The following is a 24,175-nucleotide window of genomic DNA, read 5'->3' as shown; positions in this document are numbered from 1 at the left end:
AATAATCCAGATAAGTATTGGAAGCAAACTGGTAACAGTGATGATCCCTGAAAAGAGAAACCATACAGTCAGGAATCCAACTGCCAGTGTGTGATCTCTACTCATCACGTTCCTTTGCCAACCAAAAGCCAAACAAGTCTAAAGCTTGCATTTCTATCCTTACCACAGTAACAAAGCTTGAATATCTGCATATTTTGATCTGCTGTGTCACAAGGAACAGACAGGTCCTTCAAAACCAAAAGTGTTTCATGGATGGACTTGTTCTGCAATTCTGAGAACAGTGGTCCTCTGCTCACAAGGCCAAAATAAACTGACCTCCCAAAGAGAAGGAAATAATGAATTGAGTGTGAACTAACAGTAGGGCCAACAATTACAAAGCCACCTCTTGCCCAAACCACCATATTGCAAGGCTTAAAATCTTCTCAGGCCCACAGCTTGGATCCTCAGCAACATATCATGTTTGTCGGAGCACAACACATTTCAGATCCTTAAGTCTAAACAGATAAGCTAGATAACAGAACAAATCCTGCATGGCACAGTAACAGTCATGGCAACCCCAACTTTTCATAATTCAGTCACACATGCTTCAAAACGAAAAAAGCACCATTACAGAACTGCAGATGAGCTAATACCATTTAGAGATTTCAAACAGTATAGTTCAAAACCACACCAGTCTAGCATTTCTCAGTGAATCCGAGCTAAACCATGCCTAAGAGGCAACCATGGAGGACATTCTTGCTCCAGGATATACCTTCATTAGAAAGGATCAAACTCGTATGTCGAGAGGAGGCCACCTAAATCCTATCAAGTACTTAACAAGTACTATGGTCTCTCCTGTTGCCTCCCTAAAGGCCCAGAACTGTTCTGCTGCCCAAACCTCCTCCCTTTCAATGGCAACGAAGGCTTATACAGGTTTGCCATTCCTTCCACTTTCCTTCCCCTCTTCCCAATCACTTTAAATTGTAGGTCAAACCTTTTTCTGCAGTAAGAGAGGACACATTGTGTGCTGTTGGCTAAGGATTTCAAGGTCATAAGACGCCCACCATGAGTCTGCTATTCTAAGGTGCCAGCCAGCATAACAGAGACAGAGGTAAAAACAGATTTTCAGGCTAAGCTCACTGCCCCAGAAGGCGCCACTTCATGCAACACCCCATGTAAATATATGGATAATATTTCAAGCTTTCATTGGAAGCCAGGTGCCTTGGTTCCCTCCTAGACGAGAACCTTCATTTCAAGAAGCATTTTCAAACCATTGCTATTTCAGTAAGTTTAAACTCCAGACAGTAAGTACCAAAAGCAAATACTTTCTGCGTAAACCCTAACATTATCAGCAGAAGCTCTGGTGATTTTCCACTCTGATTACAGCTTGGAACGCCTTACGGCTTTTCCCAAAAGCAGACTAGCTCAGCTGAGATCTGTCCACGTGCAGCTGCGAGATCTCTGACCAACACAAAACAAAACGTGAACATATCACTCCATCTCTTGCTTTCCTCAAATGAAACCACACGCACACTTTGCGAACTGCTTGCTTCAACTCTAAAGGATTTCCCCTCAACACTCACAGATTCCTCGTTGAAAACGTATCAATGTATTGAGGTTCAAGAAACCTACAATGCAAAACCAAAAGCTCTCTCTACATCCCACTTTCAAGAAGGCCTGCCTTCTGCAAATCATTTTAAGGCACTTCTCTCAGCGTCTGGAATGCTCTTCAAGTACAAATACAAAACACCCCCTCTTCTGCACTCAAGTACCTTCTAGAAAACATGCTAATTCAGGAACATCTTCACCTGACCAAATAGTCCTCTATGTTTTCTCTATATAGTGGTATTTGTTATTTTGTTCTATTAACCATGTCTTGATCTTCCTGATCGTGGGTATGCTCAGCTTCAGTCTGACTCACCCACTCTGATAACCCGGGATTAATTGCCATCTATCAGACACTTATCTTTTCCACCCCCGGGGATGCTCGGGTACCTTCAGTCATGTTTACCCTGGAGGGCACATGCTCACCCTCTGGCTTGTATTGTTCATACTCTTTACAGCAACTGCTCTCACTCTGTCTGCACTTACTTGCATGTGTATAATTGTGATAGTAATCTACCATTGAATAGAAATGATCAGGCAGATATCCCCGATTTTCTATATTTTTTTTAGTACTCCCTGTATGCTAATGTTACTCCTCTAATTGTTTTCATTCCAATAATTTTCGGGCTTCTGAGCACAACGTTGGACCTCGGTACATATACACAAGTTCAGCACTACCTTTGGCAGGTTTACAGGCATAAAATACCTATGTCCCAATGAATTTAATTCTTTGCCTTCAAAGCATGCCGTGGTGCTTCAAGCATTTTCTGAGAGTAGCCGGCACCTACAGTTTTCTAACCTTTTGAAGAGGTTGTGATTGGCAGCTAGACGTATTGAGTAAATTGCTGAGTCACAGGTTATTTTGGGGTGGAAGATGAGCTGGGATTTTAATCAACATAACACCCCTCTTTGGAAGAAGGCTCATGACCATTTAGATAATTTCAAGCCATAATAGTGTGTAAAATTGTCTTTATCCTACAAGCTCTGATAACATGTTCTTTCATCTGAATGGATGCAGAATGTTGTCAGCAAGTCACAGATAGCTCTTCAGAGAGAACTAATCTGGTGTATGTCTGTACATTAATCTGTGCTGTTCGCTGGTTTTCATCGTGTAGAGGACAGTGGCAGTATAGTTATTGTCTTTTATGACAGTGATAGGAGAGTGGAATAATTATAGGAATCGTCTTTGATATAATGGCACTGTAACTGATACACAGCTGCACAGAAATATCGCACAGGCCCATTCTACCAAACAGCTTCCTTATAACTGCAGGAGAGTGCTCCATAATTGGAAAGCAGGGTTATTTGGAAAGACTTATTTCTAAAACAGTTTATTCTAACAGCTCACACCGAGGGTTCATTTGAAATTGCTACTTGAAAGATATAATCGTGCCTTACAATATTAGATATAATAGCAGATGTGCATTTCCCGAAGGGCGAGGAGCTCTCTCAGAGAACTGTTGCACTGATGGGAAAATAGGACCGCTCAGGTCTCTAGGAATGAGTTGTCGACCAGCTATTCATGACACTAACACATGTTTTTCTTGTTTGTTTAGGATGAACTACAGGGGCCGCTGTTTGAAAACTTTCTCCAGCGAATTGCAAGAAAACCTAGACCAGATCAGTTCTATGGTTTAATGGGAAAACGCAACTCTGGTAAGTGGGGGCTGTTTTGTAATTTATTCGGTCTTGGACCTTGAGCACGAGTGCCAGAGCACGTATCGGAATTATGAGTTTGGAGGAAAAAAACACACCTCCTCATTTTCCTGACATAAGTATTGAAGTCCACACCTGCTGATTTATTGGGGGAAAAAGGCAACGAAAATAATGACATGAGGCTTTTGGTGTGGTGTGCACAAAAATCCATGTTATGCCCCATTTCGTGGGCCAAACATGTAATTGTCGATATTGATGGAATTGTAAGCTCCAATAATTACACTGGTGGACTATACTTATATCATGTAAATGTTGCTAATTTTTTAAAAGATGAAACTGAAGTAGTATATTTGTGGTCGTGCTCCAGGCAGCTTTAACTGCCTGTCACAGGCAGCAATGTAAGCAATACGCCTAATCCGCTTTGAGCTCAAAATTGTATGGCTTCTTTGTCTACTCCAATTTGCAAATTGATGGACTTCCTCCCTTTTGCTCCCTTTGTCCCTCCCCTGGAGCATTTAGGTTTCACTCTGAATTTTTGATTGATTGATTGTATCTTCCACTGCTGATGTCAGAGAACTATTTTTTCACATTGCAGGTTTCAATTTCATTTTTGTTTTGGGCACTCAGTAGGAGCGCATGGTGTTGCTTGCTCTCGCATTCCCATCTGTTCATACCTCCCGACACATCCCCAAACCCATTCTCTCTCTTCCTACTTTCCCCACTTGTTTGATGTACCCCAGCCCATTTCTTTTCTGCCCCTCTCGCCTCTTTCCCCGCTTCACTGTTTTTTATCTTTTTTTAGATTGTTTTTGGGTGGGCAGTGGCAGCTGGTGTGGCTCGCGGGTAGTGGGGCTGGCGCGGGGGGAGGGAAATTGTGCGGGAAGGGAAGTAGCGCAGGGTTGTGTGCAATGTGAAAAAAACTAAAAAAACAGACTTACCTTGCCGCCGGTTCCCGCTTCCCTGCTCCTGCTCTCCTGCGTCTGCCTTCAGGAACAGGAAGCACAGCCAGGCTTCCCTGACCTATCACAAAGCTGCAATGCAGCATTGTGATTGGTCTGAGCGCCGTGACACAGCACCCAGCCAGAGCCTGGAGGGGTGGGCATATTCTCCACACAGGCTGTTATGCAGCCTGCATGGAGAACAGGGAAAGTGCACATGACTGTTTTGGGCGGCACAGTCATTGCACACTTAGGAGTGGGCAAACCACTCCGCCCCTCCCCTGCTCCAAGAGCAGATCAGCCCGCCCACCCGCAAAGTAGCACGAAGCATAAAATGATAACTTAAAGTTATTATCATTTTATGTTTCATACTTTGCAGTGCTTAAAAGCAGTGGGGCGACTCTCCTCCGCCATAGCGGAGGAGCCGCCACTGTGTGAGGGCACAGCAGCTAGACACTGCTACTGGGCTGCTCAATTCGATTTATTTGTGTGACAACATATGCATTCTTTATTTCTCAATTTATCATTGAACAATGACTGTCGGCCATTTTGGAACAGTGAGTTGGTTGTAAAGTATAACAAACAATATTCCAAGATGGTCAGAAGTGTGTCAGCACGCATGCACACGCACAGATGTATTAGCACTTGTGTGTGCACTTGGATGAATGCACTGGAATGCTTTGTCTCATTGACAAAAAGCATTCAAAGATGGCACTCCTTGCATGCACATGTGTGCTCATGAACCGGCAATCACCTTGGAATGCTTTTTGTTATAAAGAAAAAAAAAAGTATTTCAAAGTGGCTGCTACCACATGGGCATGTATACTTCTTTGTGCTGACGCACCAGCAGCTACTTTGGATGTTCAACGTTTTAACGCTTTGAGTGAGGCCAAAGCACAGTAATATTGGCATAGCCAGTATTTGTTTAAATTTTTGACCACGATTCAGAATTCACTGTGCTCCTGCAAAAGATCAGAGTAATCCATGGTAAATCCAACAATCCTGTTGCTTTTTTTTAGCAATACCCAGAGCAAACCATTCTTTCTTTTTACACCTAACCATATTTATTAGCTTTTAAACAAATATATACTAATTAACTTGCCTTCGTTTACAATAATTGTTATGGTTCATATCATGCATGGTAACCTGTCTACCATACTGCAGTATAACATTAGGCTCACAGAACAAGTGGAAAATACTCTGACATAAAAGTAATATTATTTTTTTTCCTTCCACCCTCAATCTGTATCATATTGTACTATGTTACGAATTTTATGCATGATCTTTCATATGATACACAACAAATAGCTTAACAAGGCTCTCAACAAAAATCCCAACTGACAGCAAGTGTGATTGGGGCTTTCTTCTTTGTTCCTTTGTTCCTAATGGAGGGCCACTATGCAACCTAAACTGCTAAATGCTCTATGGGTAGATATTAAGTAGCAGTAACTTGAAGGAATCTAGGGCCTCATTTATGAGGGTTTGCCATGGGGCAGCACCATAGGCCTTCCTGCTGCGCTGCCCTACGGCAAAAGAAAAGGGTAGGAATGTGCTGTATCTACCAGATTCCTGTCCTTTTCTGCTGCGTCGGCGCAAATTGGGCCCGGCGCGCGCCAACGCAGGCACCTTTGCGTTGCAGGTATGATTATTTTTGTGCAGAAAGGGAAACCCTCCTGCATAAAAACAATCACAAGAGGCTTTTTTCTCTTTCTATGTGTGCTGCAGAATGCATCACACATAGTAAAAGGAAATATGAGGAGAATAAAGATATTTCTCCTAGTTGTTCCTCCCTTGCGCCTCCCCAGGGGAGGCGTACGTTTTTGGGCTGTCTCAGACTTACAATTTCTGGTAAATCTGGGGCAGTGTCCAAAAGCCATGGATGTTGCTGGGAATGCCTCCAGCAATACCCAATTGGATGCCACTTTGATGCAGAAAACTGTGTTAAAGGGAACAATATTTACGAGGCAGCACTAAGCCCAAAAAAGTGGCTTAGTGTTGCCTCATAAATATGGAGCAGGCTCCTGCACCACCGGAGTGTCACTAAAAGTAGCAAGGGGCCTCACAAATGGGTCCCCTACATTTATTGGACCTGTCATTCTCTTTCTTGTATTTAAATTTCATATGTGCAGGTACAAAATGTTCCTGGTTGGTAATTGCTGCTTTTTTTCAAAATGAATCACTTACAGGTTTCACAGTCAGTAATAATCTGGCCGTAAGTAGGTTGAGAGGGAATATGTCTAAGTGGACCTCCTAAATCTAGTAGTAATGGGCAATGTAGAAACTAGTCTCTCTTGCTATTTGGAATTGTCTCAAATTCCTATTTTTTATTTGTTCCTTTAACAAGTGCATATTCTGCTTTTTGGATGCATTGAAGTACTTTGGAGGTTTTGAAAGACATGGTTAAGTCTTATCATAGATTTTATGCTAAACTTCACTCTAGTGTTTGAGCAAATTATTACTACTTTACTTCTCTGAGTGTTGTCATAATATAATATTGAAATATTTAAGGGCATAGGACCTGAATAAAGAAATTAGCTGTTTAATCTTAAACCTTACTTTTAGGATTTCTCGACTACTCTTGCTTATAATTCCACAAGGGTCTGAATAATTTCATATTGCTGGTTCATATTCCAAAGACTACACAACATCCTGCACTCATTTCTCTGGCTTTGGGCTACCATCTGTTAATCATCGTAGCACAATTACTTTCCGTTTGATACCCATTAAAAGAATACAACTTTTTATGCTAGGAGAAGTAGATGAACATTGGTAGAAGAAAACTCAAATAAGAAAATCTGATTTGTGTTCTATTATCTCATTTAAAAGAAAGACACTGATCTATCTTGAATCTTGTCCAGCAATCACTTAGTACCAGTTGCACACACGACCATAAGACATGCACTTTCCAAGTGAGCCGTGGACAACTATGGCTATGCCCTCTGCTGTGAAGATAACCCGCAAGTAGTTTGTTATGCAATATCTTCCTTTGTAGTTAATGAGATGGTCCTTTAATAAATAATTATGTAGCCCAAAAAGCTGCAAACCGCTATTTAGATCACATTTACTAAGACATCGTACGATCTTAAATAGTCAGATTGACTATAGTTGATTAATCTACAATGAGGTAATCATGAAAAAGAAACATACTGATTATTGGTATGCATGTGTGTAAGTGTAAAATGGGCAGCGAGGTGCACTTTAACTTCCCTCATATGCATTACATGTGCCCAGATTTTTAAAAGCGCATTTTACCTCTCTAGAATTGGGTGTGTACATGTTGGGTTGGGACCTATCCTCAGATTTATTGATTATCCTATTAAAATCATCTGCTCAAAGGATGTTCTTTATAAATTAGTACGTCACACATCCAGCCATACCATATATTTCAGTAGAAAACTGGCCTCATTTGCTGTATATATGCACATGATGGTGTGGTAGCATCTATAACAAAATGTTGCCATGTTAATAATTAACCAGTATTTAAAAAAAGAATATTTTCATTGATGTGGGAAGCCATTATTTATCTGACACCATTCACTGAAGGAGTTGGAAACATGAAATGTACACCCCGAGGTATTAACATGCTTAACATTTCTTTTGAAAGTTAAGGTATTTATCATCACATGTTATTAGATTATCTGTTTCCATAAGAACTATAGCTGTCAGGTAGGTAGCAGCTAAAATGTGTAAATGTCTCTCCCAAACAGCACACAATGTTATTGCAACATCAAGAACATTTCTACCTCTCAGTGTGGCTCTCACACCATGATCCACATTAAACTAACATAAGATTGTAAAACCAAAGATGCATAATAACCTTTTTATCACTCTCATGCCCAATAACGACCTACTGTTATCATATGCCCCTTCCATTCACATTGTGGTACTAATTGATTGACCCTTCAAGAATCATACCACACCATGAGTTTCATTCAGTCTCAGTGCCTGTCTGTATTTAGAGGACAGTGATTCATGATCAATATATAGAGAATTCTTCTGCCTTGGATCGTGATTAGTGAAAAAAGGTCTATTGCGCTTTACTTACCTATTTTTACTTCGTGTATCATAGTTGCACCACTAGTCAGAGGAACAATAAAGCATTAATTGCAGTGCTCCTTGGTAAGTGTGTTCCTATCTAAGCTAGGCATTTCATTAGTCATAGTATATTTTTTACATGGAAAAATCACTTTAGTATTTGAGCAACTTGTTGCTGGTTCATTTGTCTAAGTATAGTTATAATATAATATTGAATTGATTGTAGGCATATGATCTGAGTAAAGAAATTGGTTGTCTGATCTCTATCCTTACTCTTAGGATTTTGTCACAATCTACTTGCTCTGTAGCTTGTATTTCCTCAAGGGTCTTAATAATTTCACATTGCTGGTTCGTATTCCAATGACTACACAACATGTTCATGACATTTTTCTGAATTCGGATTATCATTTGTTAACCATTGTACCACAATTAATATCCTTTTATTCCTTTTAACAGAATACATTTGTTTTGCAGGACAGTGAGACAGATGTTTGTAGGAGATAACTCAAATAAGTAAATCAGGTGTTCTTTTATCCCATTTTAATAAAAGGCACAATCTATCTTGAATCTTGCCCAGTATTTTCTTAGAACAAGTTGTACAGAACACCTTAAGACTTAAACTCCATATGGAAATATATAACATTTGTCCATATTGTTTGGAGCATTGATTGCTTTTTAAAGCAGTTGAGTTGAAGTCTTAGCTTGATGCATGCATCTTAGTTTAACCAAGCCAACCAATTTTTGACAATATGATTCACCATTGCAGAATGTGGTTGAATTAAGATGAGATGTGTACGGTTTGGCTTATTTTCGTGTAAAATTTTAATAATGTTGGTTTTGAAAACGAGTTAAGCTTTCTTAGTTTCCTGATTAAATTATGAGCAGAGTGGCAGATATCACATCATTTTAACATTGAATTTTTCAGTTTTATCCTATGTGGCCTTTTTTAAATTGATGCAAGTTTTCAGTATTCTGAGGTGTTCGAAAGAGACATGGATCACTCCAGATTAGACTTTATGAATGTTCACAAATGTATGTGTTTGTCAGTGTACACTAACTTGCAAGCCAAACCACACCTTGTAATGCCCATTTCCCACCCCTTGTGAAGGATTTCCTACTTTAGATTTATATCCATTCATGTTGAAGAAACCCACATTAGTAAATTTGTTTATGCCTGGCTGTAATCCCTTTATGAATTGTACATTTCTAGCCAAAAATACCTTTGAAGATCAAGCCTATTGGACTGCATTAGTGGAGAGCAGACATTACATTCTCTTATCACTGGAATGTGTCAATTATTGATCATTGCCATATAGCACAGGCAGAATTCTAGTGGGTCCCAGTAAGCACTTAACGTAGACTACATTCATGAAACGTATAAGATCCCAACTTGCCTATTTTATTAGTATATTTAGTAATAACACATTTTAGCCACCTGAACATAATATTGGTCTCTCAATCTAAAGAGATTACATCAGAAATATGGTTTAGTGAAGGATGTTAAAGTTAATTACATTTATTAACCCAATTGTGGACAATCAAAACATTGAGTTTTAATTTAGATTGTATTAGATTTGATTCAAGTTCTTTTCCATACAAAATGTATGTGATTTTATTGAATTTCTTATTATATTTTTATTATTAAGAAGTCAATTGTTTTAATAGCATTTGTTATTTTTATTTACTGTATTGAACACAAGTATATCAATTTCCTCTTTACAGAGATTTCTGATGTAATCCCACTCTCTTTAATCAATTTAACCAGGGTCACAGAATCCCTGGTAGAGCCAGTCCATCAATCAAAAAATTGCCTTCTTGTGATGAAGAGCGTGCTTTATGAGAAATATGACCACTTTTAATTCATCACTACAACTTCAGCTCCGGGTGAAAAATACAGAAACAAAGCAAAATAGACTCAAAGGACAGCTCAACATTGTTGTTGCTGAATTTGAATGAAGTAGAGAGAATTGTTCATGAACATGGCAGCTTACAGTACCACTACTAAGCTAGAATAACCCCCCACAGTTTTGTAAGGCAAGCCTATTTTCCTAATTATTGTAGAGAGTTTGTTGCCAAACAAATCAAATACATTGTCAGCACCAACTTCTAAAGTTGATATAAGGTAGCCATTGTCTGTGGCGATATCTAGGACAGTCAGTAAACTATGTACATATCACATCATGTATATTGGAATTAATGTTACACCCATGTTGTTGTACATCTCCTTGTCCGTTTCTTCACATATTTTGACACATGTATTTAGCCAAGAGGTAAAGAGATACATATGTTATCAATATGCCATTGGGATAACATTTTAACACTAAGCTGATGTCTTGACAGAAGAATCAAAGCTAAGGTAATTTCAGGATTTGAATTATATACTGCCTTATTTTTGCTTACGTTGCCATTTGTTGAGTTGATCCCACATGTTGGAAGGTAAGTCAAAAAGGGTTAGTACAATGTATTTTTCATCTTGCCGATGGTTCCTTCATTACCAGTTGGGAAATTGTGTGCCTCCTAAAGAGTATCTGAGTATCTGTTTAAGGCCATTGATCATGTTTATTTACTCATTATTTCTTAACTCTGCCGCAGAAAAAGTATTAGTGCACTTTACTGGTGGAGGCAAGTTACAATGTTTGTGATCCATGCTGGAAATATTTTAAATAGGTTATTTTGTGGGTTCAGAAAGTCCAAACACTTGCTGTTGAGTCAGTGGTTGCAATTGATTTGATCGTTCAAGATAAAGTTATGGCTCATTGTTCTGAATTGATGGTTTCTTATACTTGTCTGGGGACAGGTTATCTAAAAAATATGTCTAAGTGACACCTCTTTGTATGACACCCTGCATCCAGTAAGAAGAAAGAGTTGTCTTTGTGGTGTTTTCTGACAGTTAGTAGTCTCACCTGATTTCTAGTTAGAACTCGAGCTAAAAGGACTATTTCTTTTGAACTATTGAACTATCGGTTTCTTTTTTTAGCTTCAAGATGGAAGTATTTTTGGAGCTGCTGTGCAGGCATTTTAAAAGTGCAGGATTTGTCTGACCACTTAACTCTCTTCACTGAAGGCAAAATAGATTTTACCTTCTAAAGATGTTGTTATGAATTACCTATTCATTTGTACTCAAATATCGTACCTGATAAATACCAATATTGCCGAGTACACTTATTACGGAGGGTTCTGTTTGTGCATCATCTTAATGAGGCCATGATGATGCTTAAATTGTTGTGTTGGAGCAGGGCCGGTTTTAGCGCTGGTGGTGCCATGTGTGACAATGTTAGTTGGTGCCCCCAATGACCACCTCCACCACGGATTCTCTCACTAGCACCCTTTAACAGTGACCAAGTCTCCATAACCACCCTCTCTCAGATGCATTGAATTAGTAATATAGCTCCACTCATACCAGTGTAGGGTGTCAGAGCACTTTGCATCACACACACATTACACAGAAACAATCAATCATACATGTGTAAATCAGTGTATAGGGAATGTTACATAAGCCACAGGACTAAAAGTGTAGGAGTCACATGTCATCCATACTGAGGCAGTATAGTTTAAGAGTTCTTGGTGTGGAGAAGCACAAACTCATAGTCGAAAAAGAAACAGCATAGTTGGGAGTTCTCTTTAATAATAAGAATCGATTTCTAGCCAAATTTTTGCAGCATTAATCAATGTTCTAATGTATACTTAGCAGTGTGTATGCAGTTCTACGATGAAAGTTTATAGCTCACTGTTGAATATTAGGACTTTAAGTTATAAATTCGAAGTAACAAAAGGATGTCTCTTTTAAAAGCAGTAACCTGCTGATCTGTTTACATTATTTGCACTACTTGGTACACGTTCTTTGCAGCAGGCATATTAACCCTCTGCACTAACTTCACATAAGTCAAAACCTCAACTATAGGAAACGCTGATCTCTCTCCAGGAAGATAATTAATCACACGAGTAAGCTTGACATTTTTGTGATGCCTGGTAATTGCTGGAGGAGAGGAACGCTGCAGCAGGTGCTTTAAAAACATACTAAATTTGCAAACACGGCGCAGCACCCGGTGCGGTGGCACCGGTCGCACTGCCCTAGAGCCGGCCCTGTGTTGGAGCAATGTTCTAAATGGGAATATCCTTTAGGTGCACCAGTAGACTGCTAATATACCTCTTTCAGGCACGAGAAGGACAAGTTTGGAAGTCCCTGACTTCACTGAACTCATTTGAGATCTTAGACTGCATTTAGTCCACTTGAAGGATGATCATTGACTTGACCTATCCTGCTTTATGAATATAATTTAGGGCTAAGTTTAAAAAGTAAAAATGTAAACTCATTTTCAGTCAGAAATTATATTGCCACTCTGTCACCAGTTGTGGTAAACGTGGTTTGTGACATGACCTATGCACCCAGGCCTTACAACATCCTTAAGAAGGCAGGTAGACATTCTATCTTGGTGCAGAAATAAAGTGCTTAATCTTAACTAAAGCAGAGGATCACAGAATGTATAAATAGATTGGACTCCAGATGGACCATAAAGCGAAATATACATTTTCGCGAAAAGGAATGGGCTGGGAAATAAGAAGAACAATTGTTCAATTAATCTCAGCCATTTGGAATTACTCAGGGCTGCATCCTAATCTATCGTTATTTTGCACACCTTTCCACCTCAGTTTGAGCACAGCCAAATGCAAATCAGTCTTGACTCCACTTCAAAATGGACAGTCCAGTCTGTGCTGCCAGGGCAGGTCCTCCCTGAACCGTAACAAAGGCAACCAAAGATTGATTTTCCCTTCTTAGAGCTCATGATTTAGGTATAGCTTGGTTCTAGTGGCAACGTGTATACAGGACCCATGTCTGGGCATACCCTTCCCACTTATGTCGTTGCACTGAAATATACAGAAAAGTGATGGATGGAATGCTTGAATTAATCTCAGGCACTGGTAATTACTTAGGGCTACATCCCAGTTCGTCGTTATTTTGCATAGCATGCCACCATCAGTTTGGCCTCAGTATTGTAGCACGGTCCATATTGATTTGCATATGGCTGGGTGCAAACAGAGGTGGCATGGTGGGAAAATGAACAGTGGATTGGAGTGCTACCCCAATCAATTTCCAGTGGTTAGGCTTATTGCAAGCATTCCTTCCATCAGCTTTTGTGTGTTTGATGTTACTCTGCTAAAATAAGTGTTTTAAATGTACTTTTGTTCAAGATGGTAGCACCTTTTACCAGACCGGTCGAAAAAGAGCAGTTCTGATCTTATTTCTGTGGTTTCTCTTATTGAAACAGAATGGTAATGTGTCATGGACCTCAATTCATCAAAATGAAAGGGGTAGCAGTATTTACATCACACACCCTTTGACCTATGCTTTCACTCACACCCACATGCTCACACACACACACACATTCAGACATATGCACACTCTCAAAAATACACATTCTCATTCGCAAACATGCACTCAACATACATTTTCATTTTAAAACATGTTTTTTTGCCTACCTCAGCTTCCAGGAAAGGTTATATTCTAACAAATTGTTCTCCATGTTTGTTACACAAATAGTGAATAATATAATATTTTTCACTATTAGGGTAATAAACAATTGACAGAAAACAAGGAGAAGGAGCCTCAACCGACGTCCACCCACTGAATATGCCACCTCTGAGGCCAAGGATCGCAAATGCAGTGCCCAGGGTGTCACAAGGGGCAAGCCAGGGGTCACAGCTGCAACCCCTAAATGACATTACAGTGATAGGTGTAGCAGTCTTTAAGCTGTAAGTGAGCTCATTTTGATAACAATAGTTTTGTCTTCTTTAAATATTTTAAAGGAATAAACCAATCACTCAAAATGTTGCATAAAGAACACAGTAAAATAAGTGGTCACATATAATACTACTAGACCTAAGAATGTAGTGTCATTCTATTTTGCTGCTAGCAAACTACTTCATAATACTAAAGTATTTATATCTTTAACTCCCTTTCCTGGAAATGCATGTGCTGGTCATACAAATGTAAACACAATATGGTGTTTGTATTGTTAGCAATAAATGCAGCTATCATGGCATGATGTAATGTTTTATTTGTGTATAGTTCTGCAGTGAAAAATTACATCATGTTCCTTTGCGGTGGTAATAATGACTGTGTTGAGTAGGAACTTGGTGACATTAATATTGTTGCCTTCTGGGAGATGAAATTCCCACTCAAACAATAAAGACATTGGGCTTCTTAGTTGGAATCAGAACTTAATTCCAGTACTTTTGTGAAATACATCAATCTACAGACATAAGCATACTCCAGAACATCATTTTCATTGTGGTTTCTGCTCTTTTTGCCATTTATCTGTCTAAGATAAGATTTGATGGATGTACATTTTCCGTGCAGAGGGTCTGGCTGTTGCCCTCAATAGTGTCTTGTATGGGCATTTCTCCTACAAGATATGTTGTGCAAAACCCAGATCAGAGGTGATCTTTGATTTGTTACATGCCACTGCTTGGTGTTCTTTTCAATCTTACATTAAGTTAAACTAAGGGGCCAATTTATATTTGAGCAGTCTGCCAGTCCTCCGCCGGGTAACTGAGTAAATTACTCTGTTGTCCTGACAGAGGAGTTGACCCCCAAATCTTGAAATGTCCATCGACCAGGCGATGATTTCAAGCATTAACAGGAACTGCTGTTGTAACTTTGCTGGACAGCCCGTCAAACCTGATGAAGCTATACAACAAAGTTACATTGATTTTTATTTTCAAAATGAAAATATCAAAGTGGGATTTTCTTTTTGAAATAAAAAAAAAACAATGCCTTCCTCCTCATGGGAGGTTTCTCCCATGGCGAGGTGGCATTGAGCACATGTCAGTGCTCCTTGCCTCTAGGTTTTTCCAGGCAGTAACGGGCATTTATGGCCGCCCTTCTAAATTAGGTGGGTGGACATATAGCCAAATCTCCGACAGCCCAAAGTTTGACCATGGCACAGATGAAGTATTCAAACTGTGGTCCACTTTAATCAAAATCTTGAGGGCGGACCACAGTCATGGCGGAAAGGTAACTCCGTTGAGATTGCAACAGAGTTCCCTTATGTTTCTTCCCTGAAACACTAAAATAACTAAAACACTTACACTATTTTTCTGTTCCCTATCAGTAACACATTATAATATCAACCATAGAACCCTATTTTTCGGTTCACTATCAGTAACACATTATAATATCAACTATAGAACACTGCAACAGGAGAACAATACACATCATAAAGTACAGCACAGTACTGCCTGTGTTAATATTTTATTCCCCAAGCTTGTGGTGGTGCATTGACCAGTGCTGCAAGCTTGAGGAATACAAAACTGCAGTCCCCACAAGCTTTTGTAATAAAATCAGTGCACACACTTCAGAGGTACTGAAAAAGAGAGGTTGCACAGAGGATGGCATTAGTGCTTGCCTGTGTTTGCACGCTTTAACACATTAAAACCAGACCTGTTGGCTTTACCAATGCTTATTGTCAGTGTGTTTGAAATCTCTGAATTTTAATATTTTCATCTTCATTTAGCATGAAGAGATGTTAATGTCAGGATTTTCAAGGAATGAAGATGTGATCTGGCATCCAATCTGAAAGCTGTTAAGTTGTGAAAGTCAATATAAAATCAGATGAAGTGTATGGAAGGTGCAATATTGTAGTAGGTAGTTGTCCATAGGACGGATTTAAAAAAGTGGCGTGAGCATCTTTTGTATTTTTTCCTGAAGAGGTTGAACTCATCTAGGAAAAGATATTCACAAGAGTCAGTGAGCTGATTAGAGTTATATTCAGAAAAACCATGAATACAACTTCTTTTTGCTGCCAGGTGTTTTGTATAAGATGTTCTACCTATGCTGTTTAGGTGTCATGGTTATAATCTCCACAGTGAGGTATTTGAATGAGGAGTTTATTGCATTAATCAGTTTGCATTTAAGAAAACACTGATGTAAACCCCCTCCTGTTTTAGTCATTTCTGTTAGTGTGGATGGTGATGTATTCCTGTGGCAATATATTGGTATATAGGAGAATAGTGTCACCGTCCAAGTCTTGAAAGTCTTAGATAAATGCACAAATGGATGTTGATTAGAATCAGAAAACCTATGTGAAAAAAGTGCCTCTTTTTGAGTGGTCAGGCACTTATGCTGCTTGTTTCTGACCCCTGCACACTGCGTCGCTGCTGTCAAGTACTCAGTGTATGTGCTCTGATCTCGAAACACTCGCTAACACCTAACTGGAATAGTTAACTTCCCGTTAAGGCATATAGGGTGCAGGAAGTACACCATTGTAACTTAAAAGTGAAAAGTCACCTGTGGACTGCAGCACATTGTTTCACCAAATAGGCTGACAAAGCAAATATGGCTTTAGTCCTACCTGTGTAGCCAGACTCCTGCACCTTTCAAACCTTTAAATAAATCTGCCAAAATAACAACTTCTGGCAGGAAAGAATCCTGCTCTTACATATTAAATCAACCACCCCTCAGTAGGCCTTGCAGCCCACAGGGTTGGGCACCTAGTATTTGAAAGTGGTACAATCAAAAATTTAATGTTAGCATGTACCTACAGCAATTACCCCCCAAAATTAATTCTTAATGTAAATGGCTGTAGCTCTCCTATGAGAAAAACTAGAGCTCAAATTGATATCATAACCCTGCTGTCTCTGGTTTGGGAGAAACTACTGTAATGATTAAAACACTAGTTTTTATATTTATGAAACATTAAATCCGGTTATGAAGTCAGATTTTAGTAAATATTTAAGAAAAGTGACTTTTAAAAAGTTACACTTTACCTGTCTGATCCTCTAGTGGCCTAATTAGTCTGCACTCAGAGCAGGAACAATGGCTTAGACCTTTTCACAGGAAGACCAGGTATTAGGTACGTGACAGATACCAGTTCCCGAAGGAGAGCTGGAAGGGAGTCTAGGAACTTCATTAGCTTCAAAGATACCAGGATGAGCCCTCCACTTTCACGTTCAAGCGTAAAGGGAGGCCTGGGGAAGTGAAGCCTTTTGTTCCATTGGAACTCGTTGCCAGTTTGGTACCAGCACAGTAAGAGGTCGAGCATGTCCCAGAAACAGTTTGGTGTAGCTGAGGAGGAGGGAACTGCTTACTTCCTTAAACACATTATTGGCTGACAAAGAAGATCTCTTCATGGGAAGAAAGATTATGCCATGTTGGATTTGCTTTAGAATAGTGCACTTTTGGATAGTTTAGGGCAAGGCAAATGGGGCGTTCTGCAAAATTGGGAATCATGACCTTCAAATCTTTTTCTCATTAGTTAGGGAGTGCCCAGGAGCCCTCTCCACCCACCAGCTAGTGAAACCTACAAAGTTGGCACCTCACCAACAGCTCATCAGAACACTCTCTGGACCACTGGAAGAAAAGAAGAATGCCAGAGTTACTGTTTAGGACCTGTGTGGAGACCTTTAGTCTTGGACCCATTCCCACTTGTACCCAGAACTAAGGAGTGGACTCCAAGGGTCAATTTGCTCACATTCCGTGCCGCTACAGGGACTCAACAAGCTGCAATAAGTCTTTTTTTCTGAAGTTACCAGCTGACCAGTATCAAATTTAACTGGACATGACCCTTTTGGTGGATTTGGCTGAAATGAGTCTTGCCCCCTAAAAACTGACCTTGAAGTCCTTGGCGCTACTCCAGAAATGCTCACAAGCTGGGACTTAGAATAGTTTTGAACTTCCAAGAGCCCTGAAGCTTCAGCAGGACCTCACAGCAAAAGTGGGCAATTTTGAGAGGATGTCTTCAGAAACAGCTCCAGTCTTGCACTGCTGGAGGATTTGAGCTCATTAAAAAAGACCCAGGTCCCAATTTAATTCTTGGCAGAGAGGGAACTCCATCACAGTGGTAATGGAGTTTCCTCCCCGCCAAGAGTATGGTGCCCCTGCTCGCTTTAAATGTGGGCAGATCATAGTTTGACGATGGCGGGGACTAATTTGCCTCTGCTGTGGTCAAACTCCTCTAATGACCTGACAGAGTAAATGCCGCTGGATATTTGGCTACATGTCCATCTAATTGAAATGGGTGGACATACAGATGTTTTTTAATGCCGGTCACCCTCAGAAAAAACCTGGTGGTAATGGACACTGAGAAGAACTCCTATGGTGAGGGGGCATTGTTTTGTTTATTTTCAAAAAGAAAACCCCTTGTTCACAGGGCCATACGACAAAATTACAAGGCATTGACAGGAACCGCCATGATGGCAGTGCCTGTCAATGATTGAGATGTCGGCTGGTATGATGGCCATTTCATTACTTGGCCGGCAGCGACTCTGTCAGGTTGACAGAGTAATTTTCTCTGTTGCCCTGATGGAGCTTACTCATCCACCAAATTATGAATCAAGCCATAGGTCTGAAAGTAGAAATCTTGACTGGGCATGGGTGCAAATTATCTGCTCAAAAAGAGGACTTCAGCCCCTGTGAAATTTGAATTTCTCCTACTCTTGGCTTTTCCTACCAAAGCCAGCAACTGGCGCTGAACTTCATCCAGTGCCTATCGGGCTTCAATAGGAGTTCTGCAGTTACAGCTGGGAACCTTAATGGAGGATTTTTACTTCCATTTCAGAGAAGATTATATCTTTGACCAGGACAAACCTGCTTGGTGTATCTTACCCATGGTCAGTCACAGTCGGTGTGAAATCATATCTGGATCCCAGGCAACTGCAATTAGTGACTACGAATTTTCTGATTTTATTTTTCTTAGTGATTTTAGCCTTTACCACCTCATCCATCTAGTTCCTTTTATTTGAGTTTTGTGATTTGGGTTTTATTTTTCTCATTAAATGTTTCTCTGCATTTCTAAGTTGGTTATCAGATTTGTATTGTATTGTGCTTTCACTTTTAAACTTTTTTGTTACTGCTAAATTCTTTACACATTTTCCTAAATCATTACAAAATTATACCTCTAGTTCCCCTTATTGGAGTTTTGTGATTTTGGTGTTATTTTACTCATTATATTTGTTCTCTACATTTTTTAATTGGTTGTCAGATTTTTATTGTGTTGTGTGCTTTCACGTTCTAACTATTTTGTTACTGCTGAATACTTTAACCACATTCCTAAGTTAAGCCTGTCTTCTTTACCACAGCTACCAGTGGGTTGAACCCAGGTTTAAATTATTAAAACTGTGCTTCACCTTTACAGGTTTGGGGACTTATTCCTTGTGGGTGATTTCTAGCCACTCCAAGTAACAATCCACTTTCTTCCAACCTTCCGTCTAAGAGAGCAGGTTCGATGTGATCTCTAGATGGATCATTAATTGAGACAACATGATTTTTCCAAGTTTGTAGGATGTCTGGTTTTAGAACTGTAATGAAATATGAAGTGAGTAATTTAATTTCTCATGTGAATGATGTCTAAGGATGGAGAGTCAGTTTGTGTGAGGTTGTTTTGGTATGACTAGCCTGAACTGGAAGGTTGGTTAAAACAAGGAGGTTGTTTCAAGCAATGGTTCTGCCTACCGGGAGGGCTGTGAGCTTGGTTCTCACTAGTAATTTGGTCTGTCTCAGTATAGAAGTAGATTTCTTCCAGGTTAGTATCCAGACTAACTATATTGAAGTTGGCTTCAAGCTGTCTGATTTCATTCCCTGAGGGGTGTGTGGGTAATAGTGATGAGATGGGGGAGTGGGGTGAAGGGTGAGATATTTTATTGGTGGTCTAATCAGTAGAGATTGTAAGCATCATCCTAGTGTTAAAATCCTGTGTAATGGTAGAAGCTTTCAAAGGCTCTCAGGGCATCAAACACTGTGGTGAAGATTTGAAGGTTGATATTGAAGGAGTTGATAATAACCTTCCCGTTTTCATACAGGGTGATGCTAACCTACCAATATATTTTGTACAAAAAGGTATAGAATACTGTGTCTCAAGTAAGGGCCTTTCTTAGAGTTTGGCCGACCAGGTACTCAACCACAAATGTAGAGATGAAGCCTGTCCACCAAACTAAGGCTCTTCATGAGGATAGTACATAATGTTTTTGCAAGCAGAAATCTCAGACCATCTATCCTATTTAGAGAGTATTTTGTTTCCTGTTCATGACTGCCAAGAAAAGCCTTGCAGTCCTGAACCCAAAAAATATAACAAATATTGAGATACCTATTATTCACACAGGATCCAAAAAGAAATGTGTTAAAAGCGGGCAAACAGAGATATCTATCCTATATTTAAATACCCATTCTTTGCCTAAACATAAGCGTGATGTATTCCATCTTCTGGACTCAACTCAACCGGATGTCCTCTTTTTAACAGAAACGTGGCTATCACAAGAAACTACCCCTGACGTTTTGGCCGCGCTTCCCAACAACTATTATATCCTGCAGGCAAATTGCCCTACAGGAAAGATTGGTAGGGGAGTTGCTGCTATTATACGTCAGGAGCTGAAATTCACCTCATTAACCCCACTGTCTTTAACGTTAGTAGACAATATTGTTATCAAACTGGAGTCGCCCTTGGCTCCTCTAATATGTGAATTATTATATAGGCCTCCCCAGAATATGCCTCTGTACCACTACTCTCTGAGCGAACAGATAGCCCATTTTATTATGAATCATGCAAAAATATTGCTGAGTGGTGATTTTAACTATTGGGCTAACGACGCATTGAGTGGACCCCATTCTAGAGAATCGACTGATTTACTTAACAGTCTAAATTTCCATGAGCAGGTTACCTCTGCCACCCACATTAAGCGGCATTCCCTTGATCAGGTTTGAACAGCCAATCTCACATTGTCTGCACTGACAGTTTCCTCATGCATTTGGTACGACCACCATCTAATACAATTTGTCATGAGCAATATAACTATGGTCAATCCCACAGCTGTTAAAGGACTTATGGCTAGGAACTGGAACAATGTTGACAAAAATGTCTTGCTGAACACAATAATGAACACAGTCCCCGATGCCCAGAGATCTATTACCTCCAACGAGGAAGCCCTTGCAACTTGGCTAACAGCAGCCAGCAACAAACATGCACCTCTCGGGATGATAAGATATGCGAGACGCCACAAAGCCCAGCGATCGTTCTCCAGAGACTTAAAAATACAACAACTAGCCCTCTGTCAATCCGAAAGGAGATGGAGACGTAGCTTCTCCCCTGACAAAAAAGAGAGTTACACAGTCCAACTTAAACTATACAAAAAGTCGATCTCCACAGCCAAGGCCACTTATTTTTCTTAGAACATTTTAAATTCCTCCAACAGGTCAAAGGAAATATTTTCTATCATTAATGAACCATCCAACCCTGACAGAGGTACAGTAAAACCAACACCATCTCAAGCACTATGTAACTCTCTTAATACCTTTTTCATAGACAAAATCAGTGCCACCAAAACTAACATCTCTAAGTGCAATACCTTTAACACACACCCATTAACGATAGAAAATCCCTCTTCCCTTGACCAGTTTGTGGCTATAGACAGTCTCATGCTCTTGACCTCCTGTCTGAACTAAAATCTGGGCCTCCTAATGACAGTTGCCCTTATCACATCCTACGAGAAGTTTTTTCTTCTCTCCCAAGGCCTGCCCTCTCTCTGCTCAATGAGTCGCTGTTTCAGGGCTTCGTACCAAACGCCTTCAAAGTAGCGCTTATTGTTCCCCTTTTAGGGGCCGATCACCAGCCATTGACTAATCATCGCCCAATTTCTCTGCTTCCCTACCTGGCCAAGGTACTGGAATCTCACATGGCTAAATGCCTCTGTGAATTTATTGAGCAATCAGAATATCTCAACCCCATCATGCAGGATTTCGTCCAGCCCACTCTACAGTGGCAGTAATATTGACCGTGCTGGACACACTTCAAAAGGAAGCTGACAGAGGCTCTCACCAGGTCCTGGTGCTGTGGGATCTTTCTGCAGCAACTGACATGGTCGACCATTTTATCCTGATCAACCGTGTCCAGGATGCCGGCCTTCAGGGTCCAGCTCTTTGCTGGATAAGGTCGTTTCTGGAGGATTGTGTCCAGTCAGTCCGCCAAGCCCACTTCACGGCACCTAAAATGACTATAACTTGTGGAGTACCCCAGGGTTCATCATTGTCACCTTATTTGTTCAACCTATATCTCCTCCCACTGATTCGCTCGCTACAAGAAAGGAAGGTGTGCACGTACAACTATGCAGACGATCTGCAATGAATGTTTACCATCAACAACACTCCTGATTCTGTGGCTGAGTTTCAAGCTACCATGCTGTACATCTGTGATTGGATGAACAGCAAAGCACCTCTGGAGGGTCAGAGTATTTCCACTCTGCCCACTTTATATATTTTACACACTTATTCCCCTTGCTTCCTCAGCCTTGCTTCTACCGAGGCAGAAAATGGTTGCCAACAGTTCCTGCTTTCGAATGTAGACAGACACTCGACAGCCAATTAGCATCATGAGTGATGTAATATGTGACATCATCAGCAGTGCATTGCGGGGGCACGAGTTACAGTTAGCTGAACTAACTATAACGGGGGAATTTCTAAGGTTTTGTACGAGGGAAATGTCCAGCTAACTATAACGCCCCTGAAACCTATGGTTTCTTCAGTGAATTTCTAAGGTTTTTTAAATGCCAATTCCTAACTATAACGCCCCTGAAACCTTTGTTTTTTCAGTGAATATATATATATATTCACTGAAATAACCATAGGTTTCAGGCACGTTATAGTTAGAAATTAGCATTTAAAAAAACATAGAAACTAACTGAAAAAACCATAGGTTTCAGGAACGTTATAGTTAGTTGGACATTTCACTCGTTCAAAACCATAGAAATTCCCCCGTTATAGTTAGTTCAGCTAACTATAACTCGCGCCCCCGCAATGCACTGCTGATGACGTCACATATTACATTATTCATGACATGGTCAGTGACATCACTGATGACATCACTGATGACATCTCAAATGACATCACTGATAACATCACTGATGACATCATCCAGTGACTGTGTGTTTCTGTAAAGTTTAATTTTGTTTTATATAAATGCCAACCTGTTTTGAGGAATGAGTGGGCGTATAAGTGTCTGTATGGAGGATTTAGTAGGTACGTGACTGACTGTATAAGTGAGTGATTAAATGTGTCTTACTGAATGCATGGGTTAGTGACTAAACTGTGTGAAAGTCTGTATCAGTCTGTCTGTTGTGTAAGCTGCTGCATGGGTTTGTGAGTAGCTGTATGAGTGTCTATATGGATTATTGATTGCTTGCCTGAGTATTTGTATGGCTGCCTGAGTGTGTGTGTGGGTGGGTGGGAGGTGTGTGACTCTGTGCATAGATGTGTGAGTGGTTGATTCACTGAGTGTATGGGTTCAAGAGTGCATGAGGAAACAGCTGTATGGGTAGATGCGTGTATGTATGGGTGTGTTGGTGAGTGAATGGATGTCTCAGTGGTACATGTGCAAGTAACTACATATGTAAAAGGCAGTATATGTGAGTGATGGTGTATATAAATAACTATATGTGAGAGTCAGTAATTGTGAGAGTGGCTGCATGGATGAGTGTGTATTTGCATCAGTGATTCTATAAGAGAGTAATTATGTGTTAGTATCTGTATGAATAAGTGATATTGTGTCTGTATAACTGTATAGGTGAGTAAATGGAAGTATGATTGATTGTTTGCATGACTGACTAAGTGTGTGAGTAACTCTCAATATGTGGCAGTGTTTGTGTGTCTGTATAGGTGTATGAGTGCATATGATAGTGTTGTATTGATGAGTGACTGCATGTATGAGTGACTGTATGGATGAATGATTGGGTGTGTGTGTAGGCCTAGGAATCAGTCAGTGCCTATTTAGTAACTGGTATTGATGTGTCTATTTTTTCAAAAATGGTAGTCGGTATTTTAAAGTGGGTGTATCAAAGGTTATATTCAGGTGTGAGGAGGTGCATCAGATTTTCATGTGGATGATGTCATCAGTGATGTAATTTGAGCTGTCACTGACCATGTCATGAATGATGTGACGTCATCAGCAGTCCATTGCGGGGGCGCGAGTTATAGTTAGCTG

The 24,175-nt window shown here is 40.1% G+C and overlaps 1 protein-coding gene across 2 annotated transcripts in view; it reads left to right on the top strand.

Annotated features, from left to right (window-relative positions):
* Positions 1–24,175, top strand: part of LOC146789259 (tachykinin-like peptide) — a 160,288-nt gene that overhangs the window by 75,494 nt on the left and 60,619 nt on the right. For both annotated transcript variants that reach the window (XM_085630874.1, XM_085630873.1), the window contains exon 3: positions 3,141–3,240. In XM_085630874.1, the coding sequence (XP_085487000.1) occupies positions 3,141–3,240 (100 nt within the window). The remainder of the gene's footprint in view (positions 1–3,140; positions 3,241–24,175) is intronic.

This window comes from Triturus cristatus, chromosome 10, assembly GCF_964204655.1.
Source record: "Triturus cristatus chromosome 10, aTriCri1.1, whole genome shotgun sequence".
In the NCBI taxonomy this organism is placed as follows: domain Eukaryota; kingdom Metazoa; phylum Chordata; class Amphibia; order Caudata; family Salamandridae; genus Triturus; species Triturus cristatus.
Note: the sequence above shows the minus strand (reverse complement) of the source record. Positions and strands in the feature narration are given on the sequence as shown.